General features: G+C 44.1%; 1 protein-coding gene across 1 annotated transcript in view; it reads right to left on the bottom strand.

Annotated features, from left to right (window-relative positions):
• Positions 1-16,030, bottom strand: part of abcb4 (ATP-binding cassette, sub-family B (MDR/TAP), member 4) — a 64,845-nt gene that overhangs the window by 46,608 nt on the left and 2,207 nt on the right. The window contains exon 3 of the mRNA XM_060900265.1: positions 10,131-10,197. Within this exon, the coding sequence (XP_060756248.1) occupies positions 10,131-10,197 (67 nt within the window). The remainder of the gene's footprint in view (positions 1-10,130; positions 10,198-16,030) is intronic.

Raw genomic sequence — 16,030 nt, 5'->3', positions numbered from 1 at the left:
TTTGACACAATTACATACTAATTTGATCAAAATAGTCTGAAAACTTACTGGCATTCAACATTAAAACTTAACTATGTTTCCAATGATATGGAACCAAATATTTGTTTTATGGTATAAAGAATGATTTAAGTGCATCCCTTTTGGAGCTACCTGTGGTCAAAAAAAAGCACTTTTTCTAAATGACACGAGTAATTTTGCTAAATATGACATATATTGCCATACATTCACCAAAAATAACGTTATCACCAAATTTTTTTTTTGCATGGTAAATAGAGCTATCACAGGGCTACAATAAACAACCAAGTTTATTTAGTCAAGCCTTTTAATATTGAAGATAATAAGTGTTAAATGTAATTTTTAGCTTGATTGTAAAACAACCCTTAAGCCCACCGCACACCTTCCCGATTCGCTTACGATTTTGTCGGGCCGGTTAAATCGCTTGTGAATTGTAAATGTGTGCGGGGGCACCTTGTAGCCGATTTCATCGGTTCTCAGTTGCTCGGTTCATATTAAACTGGTCTTGATATTTTCGGACGCGATCTCCTTGTACGCACCACAATCGGTAGTGTGTGTGTTGTTACTACAATCTCATCGGTTACGATAATTTCAAACAGCCGACTGGAGTGCCAGGATTGATCACACGTGGACTGCAGACCAGGAAACACAACTTCGTCACTTTGGGAAGCGTCCACCTGTCTTTATGACATTAGTTCACCTGATTACAGCAAATGGGAAAAGAGGAACGAGGCTATGGCTGTAATTGTGTCAGCTTTGAAAATGCTTGGTAAAGTATTATAGCATTGTCAGTGGTACAGAAATCGCTTGTCCGGAATCCCGGAACAAGTTGAATTTTAAGAATGACTGAACAAATTAGAATCAATTCTTATTATTGATTTGTCTAGTTGGGATTATTATCCCTTTTTGATTCTAATATTCAAAATTTAATACTTCGCTATGTGTGTATATATCACGTGATATCTTGAACACGTGACCATCTATTTGGGCTGAACGTGTACGATGTCTCGCAAATGTGTGCGGGGAATTTTGAACCGATCAAATCGGGCCCGTATACTCGTAACCAATCACGATATATATTTTGTCGTTTTTTCTTAGTGTAAGGTCCTCTAAAATAACACTGTATTTTATACTCTATATTGGATTGCCCTATTTTCTGTGTAATTAACTCCATTTACCATAATGCCTTGTGGTTTGGAATATTTTCACTGTTCTGATGTGTTGTGACGTTCTGTGCATTCGGACCAATCAGACTTATTTGCTCGTTGTAGTTTTATTTGAATTTTGATGTCAGCCAATGGTAATTGGTATATGTTTAATGCCCGCGAGTTCGCGGGCTTTTTGAGATGTTTCATCACTTCGCGATGGGACCCAGCCCGCTACCGAGGGGTTTGGGGTGAGCAGCATCTTATTCGAGCGAGCTAACCCACAGCAATAGCTAGCCCTCTGCTCAGGAGCATCTGCTGCGTGACTGTACCGACATCTGTAACCTGATCCGTCTGGTTTGACCGGTGGATTGTGAGTAACGCGAACCCACACTTACACTGACACACACACACACACACGCGTTCCTCTGGTCTCGCCTGGATAGCCAGCGTTTTAGAAGGGCATTGCAGCGGTTGCTGTTCTGTCTGCAGTTCACAGAGCTGCCACCTGTGCACCAACGGGCCCCAACTGCGCGCGCGTTTTTCTTTCTTGTCCACTTCTTTTCTTTTGATACTTTACCCAGTTTTATTTTCTTACTATGTACTGCTGGTATACACACTGTTGATGTGCTATCTGTAACATCTCTATTATGTAGGCTAATTGTTTCCGCTCTTCTTGTGCCGGTGTTACTATTTTCTTGCTGATTACATTGCATGCTTCTTTGGGAGCATTTATTGTCAAATACTATTATTATTATTATTATTATTATTATTATTGCTTATTAATAAATATAATCATTATTATTTAATTATATCTTGGGTGTATTGGCTGCTCATTTGGTTGTTTATATTTGAACATTCTGACATGCACACTGCAGACTAGCTATTAGTTCTTTCACTCATGCTACTGTTATTTTAAAGTCTGAGGAAATACACCATACACTAGCTTCAAAGGTAAGTGTAGTATTTTCGCAGTGGAGGCACCGCGCTGTTAAATTTATCATTTATTAGATTTATGCTTATTATTCTCTCTCTCTACTCATACTTGTACCCTTATGGTATCAGGAATCTCAGCCAGCTCACCACTCCACCGCTGAGAACTTAGGACCCTGTTGCGCCATTATTTATTGGGATTTAGGGTAACTCTTTAGTAGCCTATAGCCTACTGTGCTGGGTAATCAGCACCTGTCCAAAAAAAAAAAAAAAAAGGGGGTTACATTTTGGAGGCACCGCTGGGATTTTCCTGTTTACCAGAACAAGTAGATCGCTGTGTTTTGCTTAGTGTTTGTGTTGTGTTAGTTATTGCTGTTTGCTGGGCAGTTTTTTTTTAAACATGGACCTTAGTCAGGCTGTTGAGTGGAGCCGTGAGGAGAATGTGGAGTTGTGTCATGCCATTTTACTTAGCAGAGTGCCATTGGAGGCCACTGATGATGTGGTTAGCCGTGTGCTCAGCACAGTTAAGGTTCTGGGTAGGACCCGGATACGCGGTCGCCGTGGTGACAAGACTGGTAGGCACCTGTACATTTTAGTCGAGACTTCTGCTGAGTTGGATCAGAGCTCTGTCCCTCCTGAAGTGGGAATTGTAGGTGAGGCAGGTCCATGGGCTGTTCATGTAGTGAGTAGTTTGCTGCCTGCTAGTCCTGTTCTTGAAAGTGATGGATTCGAAGCCAAGCTATTTTCATTATTACAGCAGGAAGGCAAGTCTATGGGTGATGTGAAGGCTGTTTTGGGCACGCAGCCTCCTAAACCTGATGTCAGCATGGATCTTGTGAATGCCATAGGCCAGCTCGTTGATCGCTGTAACCAGGCATCTGTTGATGTGCCTGGCTATAGAAAACTGAGGCTGTTTTCCGGTTTACGGCCCGTTCCCCCAGGCGAGGAAGAATATGAGGCCTGGATGGAGCAGGCTACTCAGATGATTACTGAGTGGCAGTGCAGTGATGCTGCTAAGCGACAGCGCATTGTTGAGAGTTTGCGTGGGCCTGCTGCGGATATAGTAAGGTTTTTGAAAGTCAGTAGCCCATCTGCTACTGCTACTGATTACTTAACCGCTCTTGACACTACTTATGGATCAACTGAGAGTGGGGCAGACCTTATGGCATCGTTTCGCCATACTTTTCAAGAAGATGGTGAGAAACTTTCTGCTTTCTTGTATCGCTTGGACAAGCTTCTCCACCGTGCTCTTTTGAGAGGAGGGATTGAAGCTGCAGGCCTGAATCGTGCACGTCTGGAGCAGTTGTTCAAGGGTGCTCTCACCACTGACATTGTGGCTTTACGTGTGCGACTTCTGCACACTTTGCAAGCTCCGCCTTCTTTTTCCCAGTTAATGCGAAATGTGAGAGAGGAAGAGCACTGGGTAAGTGCAAGGGAGAGTGCAAAGGTTTCTGTGGCCTCATCTACATTTTGCCAGGTTCCTGTGACTGCTGCTGTCGCTCTTCCTCATGTGCCTGTTACTCCCCTGGCGTCTGAGGTTGACAGTCTGAGGAAAGAGGTCAAGGAGCTGACGTCTTTAGTAACTAAACTTTTGACTGCTACTACCGTGGCTCCTGAAAATCCTCAAGTCTCACAGTTTGGTGTAAGCCACAGCACAGAAACCACAGCCCCAGCTGTTCCCACAAGGGCTGTTTCTTCGAACCTGCCGAAGTCTACGACATCCTCTTCTGTTCCTGCCATTTTTTGTTACAAGTGTGGAGAAGACGGCCACACCAAGCGAGAGTGCACACGCCCTGAGAACTTGAGGGTAGTGAATCAGAAGCTGCTTAAGAGGGTCACGCAGCAGGGAAACTTCCCCGGAGCTCAGTGAAGGAACGGCACAGAGCTCCATCACACAAAACACGTTCCGCTCATTGTTCACCTCCAATCAAAGTCAGCCAATCACAACTGCCGTCTGGGTTAGTGGGGCCCTCGGCTGAGGTGCCCGTGCAGATAGAAGGTATTTATGCTAAAGCTCTGCTTGATAGTGGTTCTCAGGTCACCATCTTGTATCATAGCTTTTATAATGCATATTTGAAGCATTTGCCACTGCAGCCAGTGGAAAATCTGGAAATATGGGGTTTGAGCTCTCACAAATACCCATATGATGGATATTTACCTCTTAGGCTTGAGTTCACTGAAGCGGTCACTGGTGTGCCTCAGGTGGTGGACACTTTAGCTCTTGTGTGTCCTGACCCTCAGACAAAAGAGGGTATAGCCATTTTGGTAGGCACAAACACTCACTTAGTGAAGAAGTTGTTCCACTCTTGTCGTGAACAGGCAGGTGACGGGTTTCTTAACACGCTGACCATACACCCGGTGATAAAAGAGGTTTTTGAGTCCATTAAGCACACAGGTGTATCACCGGAGGATGTGAATAAACACGGTACTGTGTGGTTCACGAAACCTAAGCCTGTTGTTTTAAAGCCTGGGCAGGAGCTGCAGCTTTCAGGACTGCCCAAGTTTCCTGGTGAACTCAATGACTCTTTAGTCCTGGTAGACCAGCCTTTTAGTGCTGATGATACATCTGTCCCTGAGCTTGAGGTTCGGCCTGAAGTCCATCCAGTCTCTGCGGTGTCCTGCCGTCGTATTACGGTAAATGTGAGGAATGTTTCTTCCAGGGATGTTCTTGTGAAGAGAGGTAGTCCCCTCGCTCACATATACCCTGTAGAGATGGTGCCACAGTTTCCGTCCACTTGCAGTCCCATAGCTGCTGGTGAGCTTACTTCTGCTTCTTTTGATTTTGGCACTTCTTCTATGCCAGAGGAGGCAAAACATCGCCTCTGCGAGAAGATGTTGCAGAGGAAGGAAGTGTTTTCTTGTAGCGAGTGGGATGTAGGCTGCTCAAAAAGCACTCAGCATGAAATCAGGTTAAATGACTCGCGGCCTTTTCGGGAGCGATCTCGACGTTTAGCTCCTGCTGATCTAGAGGATGTGCGTCAGCATTTGCTGGAACTCCAGAATCATGGCATCATTTCGGAGTCTCGGAGTCCGTATGCTTCGCCCATTGTTGTAGTGCGCAAGAAGTCAGGTAAAGTCAGGATGTGTATTGATTATAGAACGCTTAACCAGCGGACCATCCCTGACCAGTACACAGTTCCCAGGATCGAAGACGCCCTCCATTGTCTCTCTGGTAGTAAGTGGTTCTCGGTGTTGGACTTGAGAAGTGGCTACTACCAGATTCCCATGAGCGAGGCTGATAAAGAAAAGACAGCGTTCATCTGTCCTTTAGGTTTCTATCAGTTTGAGCGTATGCCTCAGGGAATCTGTGGTGCCCCTGCCACATTCCAGAGAGTCATGGAGCGGACAGTCGGAGACATGAATTTTCTGGAGGTTCTGGTGTATTTAGATGACCTGATTGTCTTTGGTAGCACCTTGGAGGAGCATGAGGAGAGACTCTTAAAGGTTCTGGACAGGTTGAGAGATGAAGGTCTCAAACTTTCGTTGGATAAGTGTCAGTTTGGCAGGACGTCTGTGAACTATGTGGGGCACATAGTTTCACAGGATGGCATAGCCACTGACCCCTCCAAAATAGAGGCTGTTGTTTCATGGCCTCGACCACAGACTGTCACTGAGCTACGGTCATTTTTGGGTTTTTGTGGATATTACCGTCGTTTTGTGAAGGGTTTTTCCACATTATGCCGACCGCTGAACGAGTTGCTTCAGGGCTGTCTGCCTCGGAAGAAGAGCTCGAGTTCACAGGCTGCTGACTCGAAACCTTCTTTCCGGCCCTCTGAACCTTTTGGCCCTAGATGGAGCGATCAGTGCGAATCCGCTTTTCAGGAGTTGAAGTCAAGGTTAACTCAGGCCCCGGTGCTAGCTTTTGCAGACCCCCAAAAGCCATATGTTTTGCATGTGGATGCAAGCCTGGATGGTCTAGGTGGTATCCTTTATCAAGAGTACGTTGAAGGATTGCGTCCTGTGGCGTTCATCAGTCGTAGTCTTTCCCCTTCAGAGAAGAATTATCCAGCTCACAAACTGGAGTTTTTAGCTTTGAAGTGGGCTATTGTGGATCGGCTGCATGACTACCTTTATGGAGCCAGTTTTGAAGTCAGGACGGACAACAACCCCCTGACTTATATAACCAAGTCTGCCACATTGGATGCCACTGGTCATCGCTGGTTGTCGGCATTGTCCACTTACGACTTCAGCCTGAAGTACAGGCCTGGGCGGAAGAACATGGATGCTGACGCACTGTCGCGACGCCCTCACGTCAGTCTGTCCCTTGACGATGAGTGGCAAGAGATTCCCGCCCCTGGAGTGCGAGCTATTTGTCAGGTGGTGGCCACACAGAGAGCTGGTTGTTCTCCATTCCCCCGGGTTGCTGATCAGATTTGCAGCCATGAGTCAGCTGTTCCAACAGCATTCTGTCATGTTGCTGCTGTAGCACCTGATCAGTTGCCTACTTTTAGTTCTAGTGAGCTTCAAGAAGCTCAGAAAAGCGACCCTGTTATAGGAGATGTCTGGCAAGCTATAAGTCTGAAGAAGCCTGCTAGTAGTATCCTGACGCGGCATCCTGACTTTAAGATCCTGAAAAAGGAGTGGGCAAAGCTGTCTATTGACAAGGGACTGCTATACAGGCCTGTTAAGCAGGGTGGTCAGTGTGTGAGACAACTGGTGCTCCCTAAGCAATTCCATGGTCTGGTTTTTAAGCTGCTGCACGACGATAGTGGCCACTTGGGGTTTGACAAGTCATATAGTCTGGTTCGGGACAGGTTTTACTGGCCTCGTATGAAGCTTGATGCAGAGAAATACTGTAAGACATGTGAGCGCTGCATCAAGCGGAAAACGTTGCCTCAGAGGGCTGCTCCTCTTTCCCACATACAGAGTTCTGGACCCATGGATTTGGTGTGCATAGATTTTCTTTCGATTGAGCCTGACTCTCGAAATGTTTGCAATGTGTTGGTCGTCACTGACCATTTCACGCGTTATGCACAAGCCTTTCCTACTAAGGACCAGACAGCTGTCACAGTGGCAAGGACTCTCTGGGAGAGATATTTTATTCATTATGGCTTGCCCACCCGTATCCACTCCGACCAGGGTAGGGACTTCGAGAGTAGACTGGTGACTGAGATGTTGACAATGTTGGGTGTGAAAAAGTCGAGGACGTCTCCTTACCACCCCCAGGGTGACCCACAACCTGAGAGGTTCAATAGGACTTTGTTAGACATGTTGGGCACCCTAGAGTCACATCAAAAGTCAAAGTGGAGTCAGCATATAGCACATTTGGTGCATGCGTATAATTGCACTCCTAATGAGGCTACCGGGTACTCACCCTATTTCTTGATGTTTGGTCGGGAGGCTCGCCTCCCTGTTGATGTTTGCTTTGGTGTTTCATCTGATGACACGTCATTTGCATCACATTTAAAGTATGTGGCAAAGATGAAAGAGGAGTTGCAAGCTGCTTACCAGCTGGCATGTGCCTCTGCGGATAGGATGAATCAGAGCAACAAGGAGAGGTATGACCAGAAAGTTCGCTATCATAGCCTGAGTCCTGGGGATCGGGTTTTGATTAGAAACTTGGGTCTGAAAGGGAAGCAGAAGCTAGCGGATAGATGGAGCTCATGTCTTTACAGTGTTGATGGTCAGCTTTCTGACCTCCCTGTGTACAGGTTGACGCCTGTTGATGGTAATGGACCAGTCAAGGTGATGCACCGTAACCATATCTTGCCTTTAGGACAGGAGGTAAGACTAGGTCCAGGGGTCGCCACCACTCCAGCCGTGGGCCCAAGAGCTGTGAAACACAGAAGGGCTAGGGAAAATCGTAGGACTGGTGTCTCTGAGGTGTTGCCTCCTGTGGTACATGCACAGTCTAGCACTTCTGATTCTGATTCGGAATATGGTTGTTATGCTGAGGATGCAGTGCAACATGCTCCTCTGACTGCTGGCACGCATAATGCCCAGCCTGTACCAGATTCTACTGCGCCGTGTGTCTCCACCACAGTTAGAAGCCCTAGGTTAGTGCCCACACCTAGAGATGTGATAACTCCACTCAACCCTGCACTCCTTACCTCTCCACATAGGTCTCCTGAGGTAGTGAAGGATTTAGTAGCCACAGACCAGGATGTTAGTTGTCCTGATGTTCACTCTGTAGTTTATTCTGCAGCTCCCACAGACTCCGTTCTTCCCTTAGTACGTAGGTCACATAGGGATAGGAAGCCTACTGACCGCTTGACTTATGGCAAGCTAGGAGTGCAGAGCAGGAATGTTGTAGCATCACACTTTGCACTTGCCGAGCCATTCCCTGCACGATATAAAGTTTCTCATGCCTGGTGGTGTAATCCGCAGGCTCTTTGCAGTACATGCACAGACCGGCCATTCCTTATGCCATGCACTTCACCTGCCTTTACACCCATAGCTAGTTTTTAAGCAATAGGCCATGTTTGTTTTGGGTCTTTGTTTTGTTTTGCTTATTTGTTTTCTTACCTATTTTTCCTGTTCACCTTATAATATATGTAACCCAGCATGGGGGCATGCTGTTTGTTGGTGGGGGGAGAGTGTAAGGTCCTCTAAAATAACACTGTATTTTATACTCTATATTGGATTGCCCTATTTTCTGTGTAATTAACTCCATTTACCATAATGCCTTGTGGTTTGGAATATTTTCACTGTTCTGATGTGTTGTGACGTTCTGTGCATTCGGACCAATCAGACTTATTTGCTCGTTGTAGTTTTATTTGAATTTTGATGTCAGCCAATGGTAATTGGTATATGTTTAATGCCCGCGAGTTCGCGGGCTTTTTGAGATGTTTCATCACTTCGCGATGGGACCCAGCCCGCTACCGAGGGGTTTGGGGTGAGCAGCATCTTATTCGAGCGAGCTAACCCACAGCAATAGCTAGCCCTCTGCTCAGGAGCATCTGCTGCGTGACTGTACCGACATCTGTAACCTGATCCGTCTGGTTTGACCGGTGGATTGTGAGTAACGCGAACCCACACTTACACTGACACACACACACGCGTTCCTCTGGTCTCGCCTGGATAGCCAGCGTTTTAGAAGGGCATTGCAGCGGTTGCTGTTCTGTCTGCAGTTCACAGAGCTGCCACCTGTGCACCAACGGGCCCCAACTGCGCGCGCGTTTTTCTTTCTTGTCCACTTCTTTTCTTTTGATACTTTACCCAGTTTTATTTTCTTACTATGTACTGCTGGTATACACACTGTTGATGTGCTATCTGTAACATCTCTATTATGTAGGCTAATTGTTTCCGCTCTTCTTGTGCCGGTGTTACTATTTTCTTGCTGATTACATTGCATGCTTCTTTGGGAGCATTTATTGTCAAATACTATTATTATTATTATTATTATTATTATTATTGCTTATTAATAAATATAATCATTATTATTTAATTATATCTTGGGTGTATTGGCTGCTCATTTGGTTGTTTATATTTGAACATTCTGACATGCACACTGCAGACTAGCTATTAGTTCTTTCACTCATGCTACTGTTATTTTAAAGTCTGAGGAAATACACCATACACTAGCTTCAAAGGTAAGTGTAGTATTTTCGCAGTGGAGGCACCGCGCTGTTAAATTTATCATTTATTAGATTTATGCTTATTATTCTCTCTCTCTACTCATACTTGTACCCTTATGGTATCAGGAATCTCAGCCAGCTCACCACTCCACCGCTGAGAACTTAGGACCCTGTTGCGCCATTATTTATTGGGATTTAGGGTAACTCTTTAGTAGCCTATAGCCTACTGTGCTGGGTAATCAGCACCTGTCCAAAAAAAAAAAAAAAAAAGGGGGTTACATTAGTGTTTTTAACTTTTCCCCACAAAGATGATAAAATTTGTTTTTTTAATATTTAATGACCGTTTGTTTGCTCAAAACCACTTATTTACTCCGCAGTATTTTATCTTGGTTCCCACCTTATTCAATATGCAGTTCTTGAATGACAAACAAACAAAAAAACTCCCACATCTCACATTTGTAAATTAAATATCATGACCTTGTAGAATTAATGATATTAGAAGATTTGGATCTCCACTCACGATTTCCAGTGGTCCCACCATTGGTTCCGGGGCAGGTTTCTCTTTTTTATTTCCCTTTTTTCCTCCACTATAAGACAAATAAACATGTGTCACATTCAAATACTCCAACAATCCCATTAGGGCTGGGAATATGACTATGACACCAATATCATGATACATTGTCAGTACACTTTTCTGATATATTTGTTCTGTTTACATTTTTAATTCATAAAATAAACATTTTTCCAGATTTTTAAATTTATCCTCCTTTTCCATTTTATATTTGTAGACATTAAACTATCATTAAACCTTTTCAGTTTTTTTTCCCTAAATGCAACACTGCTGTGTGTAGGACACTCTGTTAGCAACCCTACATATCACGATGCGCGTCATGTATCAGAAATATCTCCAATTATTCTATTCACATTCACTGGATATGAGCAATTGCACGCTCTGATTGGCTACTCTACTACTAGGCTCATATACTGTGAGTAGAGAAAAACAAAATGGCGGCGCGTGTTGCTGAACCAAACAAGGACGAAATAATAACTCCACTTAAAAACAAGGTCCCAAAAATTATCACGTATTTAAAAGAAACAGAAATAGCTCAAGGGCGGCATGGTGGTGTAGTGGTTAGCGCTGTCGCCTCACAGCAAGAGGGTTCGGGTTCGAGCCCCATGGCTGGCGAGGGCCTTTCTGTGTGGAGTTTGCATGTTCTCCCCGTGTCCGCATGGGTTTCCTCAGGGTGCTCCAGTTTCCCCCACAGTCCAAAGACATGCAGGTTAGGTTAACTGGTGACTCTAAATTGACCGTAGGTGTGAATGTGAATGGTTGTCTGTGTCTATGTGTCAGCCCTGTGATGACCTGGCGACTTGTCCAGGGTGTACCCCGCCTTTCGCCCGTAGTCAGCTGGGATAGGCTCCAGCTTGCCTGCGACCCTGCAGAACAGGATAAAGCGGCTAGAGATAATGAGATGAGAAATAGCTCAAAGCATATAGTCCACCCCAATATCTCCTGTTCCACACTCCAGCCCAGTCGGTGGTGGTAATGCACCTTTAAGTTGGTTTGCCAACCACCAAAAAAAAAAAAAACCCTAAAGAAGACCTCAAAAAATACAAAAAAAAAGCGCAACAAAACATGGAATTAAAGTATTTGATAAGAAAAATCTTTTTTATTTTTCAAGAATTATTATTATTGCATTTTTCACAAATTGCTACTGTCATTTTGCTGATTTGTTTACATTCTAAGCAGAAATTATTTTTTGGACGTTTTGTATAAAGTTTTTATCAAATTTGCAAAGGATAAAAAGAAAAATGCTCGGTTTCTCAAAATCCAGTGAATGTGGTTAGAATGAAACAGTTATTCCACTCAATCTCGTTGTACATGGCTTCTAGCCAACTTGGTGCTATGCGCCTCAGCGGCTATCAGCTCATGTACCAGGCTTGTGGTACTCAAGTCTGACTTGTGCCCAAATTTTAAGGACTCGTGACTTGACTTGGACTTGAGCACTGATGACTCGGACTTGGATTCATGCATTAACTGCATTCGGACTGGTAAATTGGAGACAAGGACTCGGATTTTTTCTTTATTTTCTGTAACATGCCATAATTTGGCAGAAGATATTTATATCTACATTAATTTTTATACTAATTTTGTGCAAGAGAATGCACATTCACCTGTTCATACGTCATGTTTAGGAACAAACTAACGTTAATGGCGCTAAAATGCCTGGAGAGAAGCCCCTAGGATTGTCCGCTTTGCTTATACAGACTTCTCATGCAGTGGGAAAAAATGCCCTGCTGTGTGTTCCATATGTAGAAGAACTATCGAGGAGACGACGGGGACAACCTCGAACTTCAATCGTCATTTGGCAAGACTCCAACCAGAGAAGGAAGTGACACGCTATGTTCGTTGCTCTGTTGATAGCGGGACTTGCTGACTGATGAACTAGCTAGTGTTAACCCTCTCTCATGTTATTTGCCCTGTTGATAGTGGGCGGGGCTTGCTGAGCGATGAACAAGCTTTTTATCTGTAGCCTGTTAACTAAAATAGGGCAGTCAAGCAGTAACGTTAGTCCAACACAGTAGCAGAGACGGGTTCACATAAAGGCAGCAACAGCCACCGTCAAACGGTGCGGTTGGAGTCTTGTTCTTGCACTTGCCTCGGATTCAACTCAGAATTTTCTTTAATGACTTGGACTTGGGGCGGCACGGTGGTGTAGTGGTTAGCGCTGTCACCTCACAGCAAGAAGGTCCGGGTTCGAGCCCCGTGGCCGGCAAGGGCCTTTCTGTGTGGAGTTTGCATGTTCTCCTCGTGTCCACGTGGGTTTCCTCCGGGTGCTCCGGTTTCCCCCACAGTCCAAAGACATGCAGGTTAGGTTAACTGGTGACTCTAAATTGACCGTAGGTGTGAATGTGAGTGTGAATGGTTGTCTGTGTCTATGTGTCAGCCCTGTGATGACCTGGTGACTTGTCCAGGGTGTACCCCGCCTTTCGCCCGTAGTCAGCTGGGATAGGCTGCAGCTTGCCTGCGACCCTGTAGAAGGATAAAGCGGCTAGAGATAATGAGATGAGATGAGACTTGGACTTGAACACTGGGGACTCGAGACTGGACTCGGACTCGAGGTTTAGTGAATCGACTACAACTCTCATGTACGACTCGATTTTATGGAATAACAATATTGTGAAATTTTTGCTTCTACCACAACTCTGTTAAATTCTCGATTCTGACTGGTCAGAAACAGTATTGATTAACTTTCTATAACTGACAGTCATTCCAGCCACAAGGCAAGTCACAGGTTTATTTGAATGCACTTGACTCTAATGCTGGGGCGGCACGGTGGTGTAGTGGTTAGCGCTGTGGCCTCACAGCAAGAAGGTCCGGGTTCGAGCCCCTTGGCCGGCGAGGGCCTTTCTGTGTGGAGTTTGCATGTTCTCCCCGTGTCCGCGTGGGTTTCCTCCGGGTGCTCCGGTTTCCCCCACAGTCCAAAGACATGCAGGTTAGGTTAACTGGTGACTCTAAATTGACCGTAGGTGTGAGTGTGAATGGTTGTGTCTATGTGTCAGCCCTGTGATGACCTGGTGACTTGTCCAGGGTGTACCCCGCCTTTCGCCCGTAGTCAGCTGGGGTAGGCTCCAGCTTGCCTGCGACCCTGTAGAACAGGATAAAGCGGCTAGAGGAGATGAGACTCTAATGCTTTATCTTTTTTATTGTAAGAACTTGTGTGATGGATGCTCTACATAATCTCAGCCTAATAATAAACCTATAAAACCTGTTATTAAATATAGAAAAAAGTATAATCAATGATATATTATAGCTTTGTGTAAGGTGAGGTTTATTTAACATTTATGGAAAGAGTCCCTATTGTCAGAGCTTTGTTACAGCTTTCCATCATGGGGAAATTAGGACAGAGGAGTTTGTGCTTTTTGGGTTTCTTGCCAACATGGCCTGCTGCATTTTTGTCTTGGTGCCTTCAAGAAGAGAGATGCTGGTGAGGAAATACAGTGCTCAGCGTAAATGAGTCCACCCCCTTTGAAAAGTAACATTTTAAACAATATCTCAATGAACACGAACAATTTCCAAAATGTTGAAAAGACAAAGTTTAATATAACATCTGTTTAACTTATAACGTGAAAGTAAGGTTAATAATATAACTTAGATTACACATTTTTTCAGTTTTACTCAAATTAGGTTGGTGCAAAAATGCGTACACCCCACAACAAAAACTACTGCATTTAGTACTTTGTATGGCCTCCATGATTTTTAATGACAGCACCAAGTCTTCTAGGCATGGAATGATGTGGCGACATTTTGCAACATCAATCTTTTTCCATTCTTCAACAATGACCTCTTTTAGTGACTGGATGCTGGAAATGATGCTCAACTTGTCTCTTCAGAATTCCCCATAGGTGTTCGATTGGGTTCAGATCAGGAGACATACTTAGCCACTGAATCACTTTCACCCAGTTCTTCTTCAGAAATCCAACAGTGGCCTTAGATGTGTGTTTAGTCATGTTGGAAAAGTGCACGACGACCAAGGGCACAGAGTGATGGTAGCATCTTCTCTTTCAGTATAGAGCAATACATCTGTGAATTCATGATGCCATCAATGAAATGCAGCTCCCCGACACCAGCAGCACTCATGCAGCCCCACATAAGGACACTGCCACCACCATGTTTCACTGTAGGCACCATGCAGTTTTCTTTGTATTCCTCACCTTTGCGACGCCATACAGTTTTGAAGCCATCAGTTCCAAAAACATTGATCTTGGTCTCATCACTCCAGAGTATAGAGTCCCAGTAGTCTTCATCTTTGTCAGCATGGGCCCTGGCAAACTCAAGGCGGGCTTTTTTGTGCCTGGGCTTTAGGAGAGGCTTCTTTCGTGGACGGCATCCATGCATGCCATTCCCCTGCAGTGTACGCCGTATTGTGTGACGGGAAATAGTCACCCCAGTTTGGCTTTCTACTTCTTTAGATAACTGCAGTGATCTTGCATGCCGATTTTCTTCAACCCTTCTCATCAGAAGACGCTCCTGTCGAGGTGTTAAGTTCCGTGGACGACCTGGATGTCTCTGTGAGATGGTTGCAGTTCCATCTTTTCTTAAATTTTTGTACCACTTTTGCTACAGTATTCTGACTGATAAGTAAAGCTTTGCTGATCTTCTTGTAGCCTTCACCTTTGTGGTGTAAAGAAATTATTTTCTTTGAGGAATTCTGGAGACAAGTTGAGCATCACTCTCCATCCAGCATCCAGTCACTAAAAGAGGTCATTGTTGAAGAAGGGAAAAAGATTGATGTTGCAAAATGTCGCCAACTTGTTCATTCCATGCCTAGAAGACTTGGTGCGGTCATTAAAAATCATGGAGGCCATACAAAGTACTAAATGTAGTAGCTTTTGTTGTGGGGTGTACTCATTTTTGCACCACCCTAATTTGAGTAAAACTGAAAAATGTGTAATCTAAGTTATATTATTAACCTTACTTTCACATTATAAGTTAAACAGATGTTCTATTAAACTTTGTCTTTTCAACATTTTGGAAACTGTTCGTGTTCATTGAGATATTGTTTAAAATGTTACTTTTCAAAGGGGGTGGACTCATTTACGCTGAGCGCTGTAACTGTTTATAGCTGTTATAACATCGGTGATATCAAGAATTAACTTGTCTCACAGACGTTCCATAATGTTCCTTCAAAGGACATTCTTAAAGTATATTTTCTAGTCAATATTTAGTTTTCTTCTCAACTATAGTATAGTTATTAATAGGCATTCAGCAGTCGAGGATCCTTTTTTTTTTTTAAGTTTTTGTCCCAATTTAGTACTGAACTTGCACAAGTTCTTATTTATGTATACATTACCTTTAATAATATACGGTTATGTGCAAATGTTTAATCATTATCACTAGACAACAAAATAATCAAAAATTCTATATCAGCATGTTAATAGCAAAAGAATGAAAACGATATTTCCAAATGATACAGTATATTCATTCAGCTCGAAGGACTTTTTTCCAATCTCCTGCTGTTTTTTTTTTGTTTGTTTGTTTTTTTGCTTCCAAATGATTGGCAAGGTTTTTTTATAAGCTATATAGCTACCTAACAATCTGTTTTCTTTCTCCCCCCGGTCCCTCTGAGTTGCATGTCAATCCTGAGATCGAGATGCTGACCTTCTGCTCCTCAGACCTGCCTGATCCATCCTGGTGCCCTACGTCTGGCTGGAGTCTCATCACAGGCCCCATATGGACAGTTGAAAGTCACACTTGGAAGACACTCTGGACACTTACAGTAATGCTTTTATGGCTGAGGACTACAGTCGACTCGCTAACTTTAGGACTGCAGTTGTCATGAACAATTTTGCACTCAAGTTTCCATCAATGAAGAGTTTATAACATCAACGAAACTGACTTCATGGTAAAACTGTTAA

This window comes from Neoarius graeffei, chromosome 19, assembly GCF_027579695.1.
Source record: "Neoarius graeffei isolate fNeoGra1 chromosome 19, fNeoGra1.pri, whole genome shotgun sequence".
In the NCBI taxonomy this organism is placed as follows: domain Eukaryota; kingdom Metazoa; phylum Chordata; class Actinopteri; order Siluriformes; family Ariidae; genus Neoarius; species Neoarius graeffei.
The sequence above is the reverse complement of the archived record's forward strand: the minus strand, read 5'-3'. Positions and strand labels throughout refer to the sequence as shown.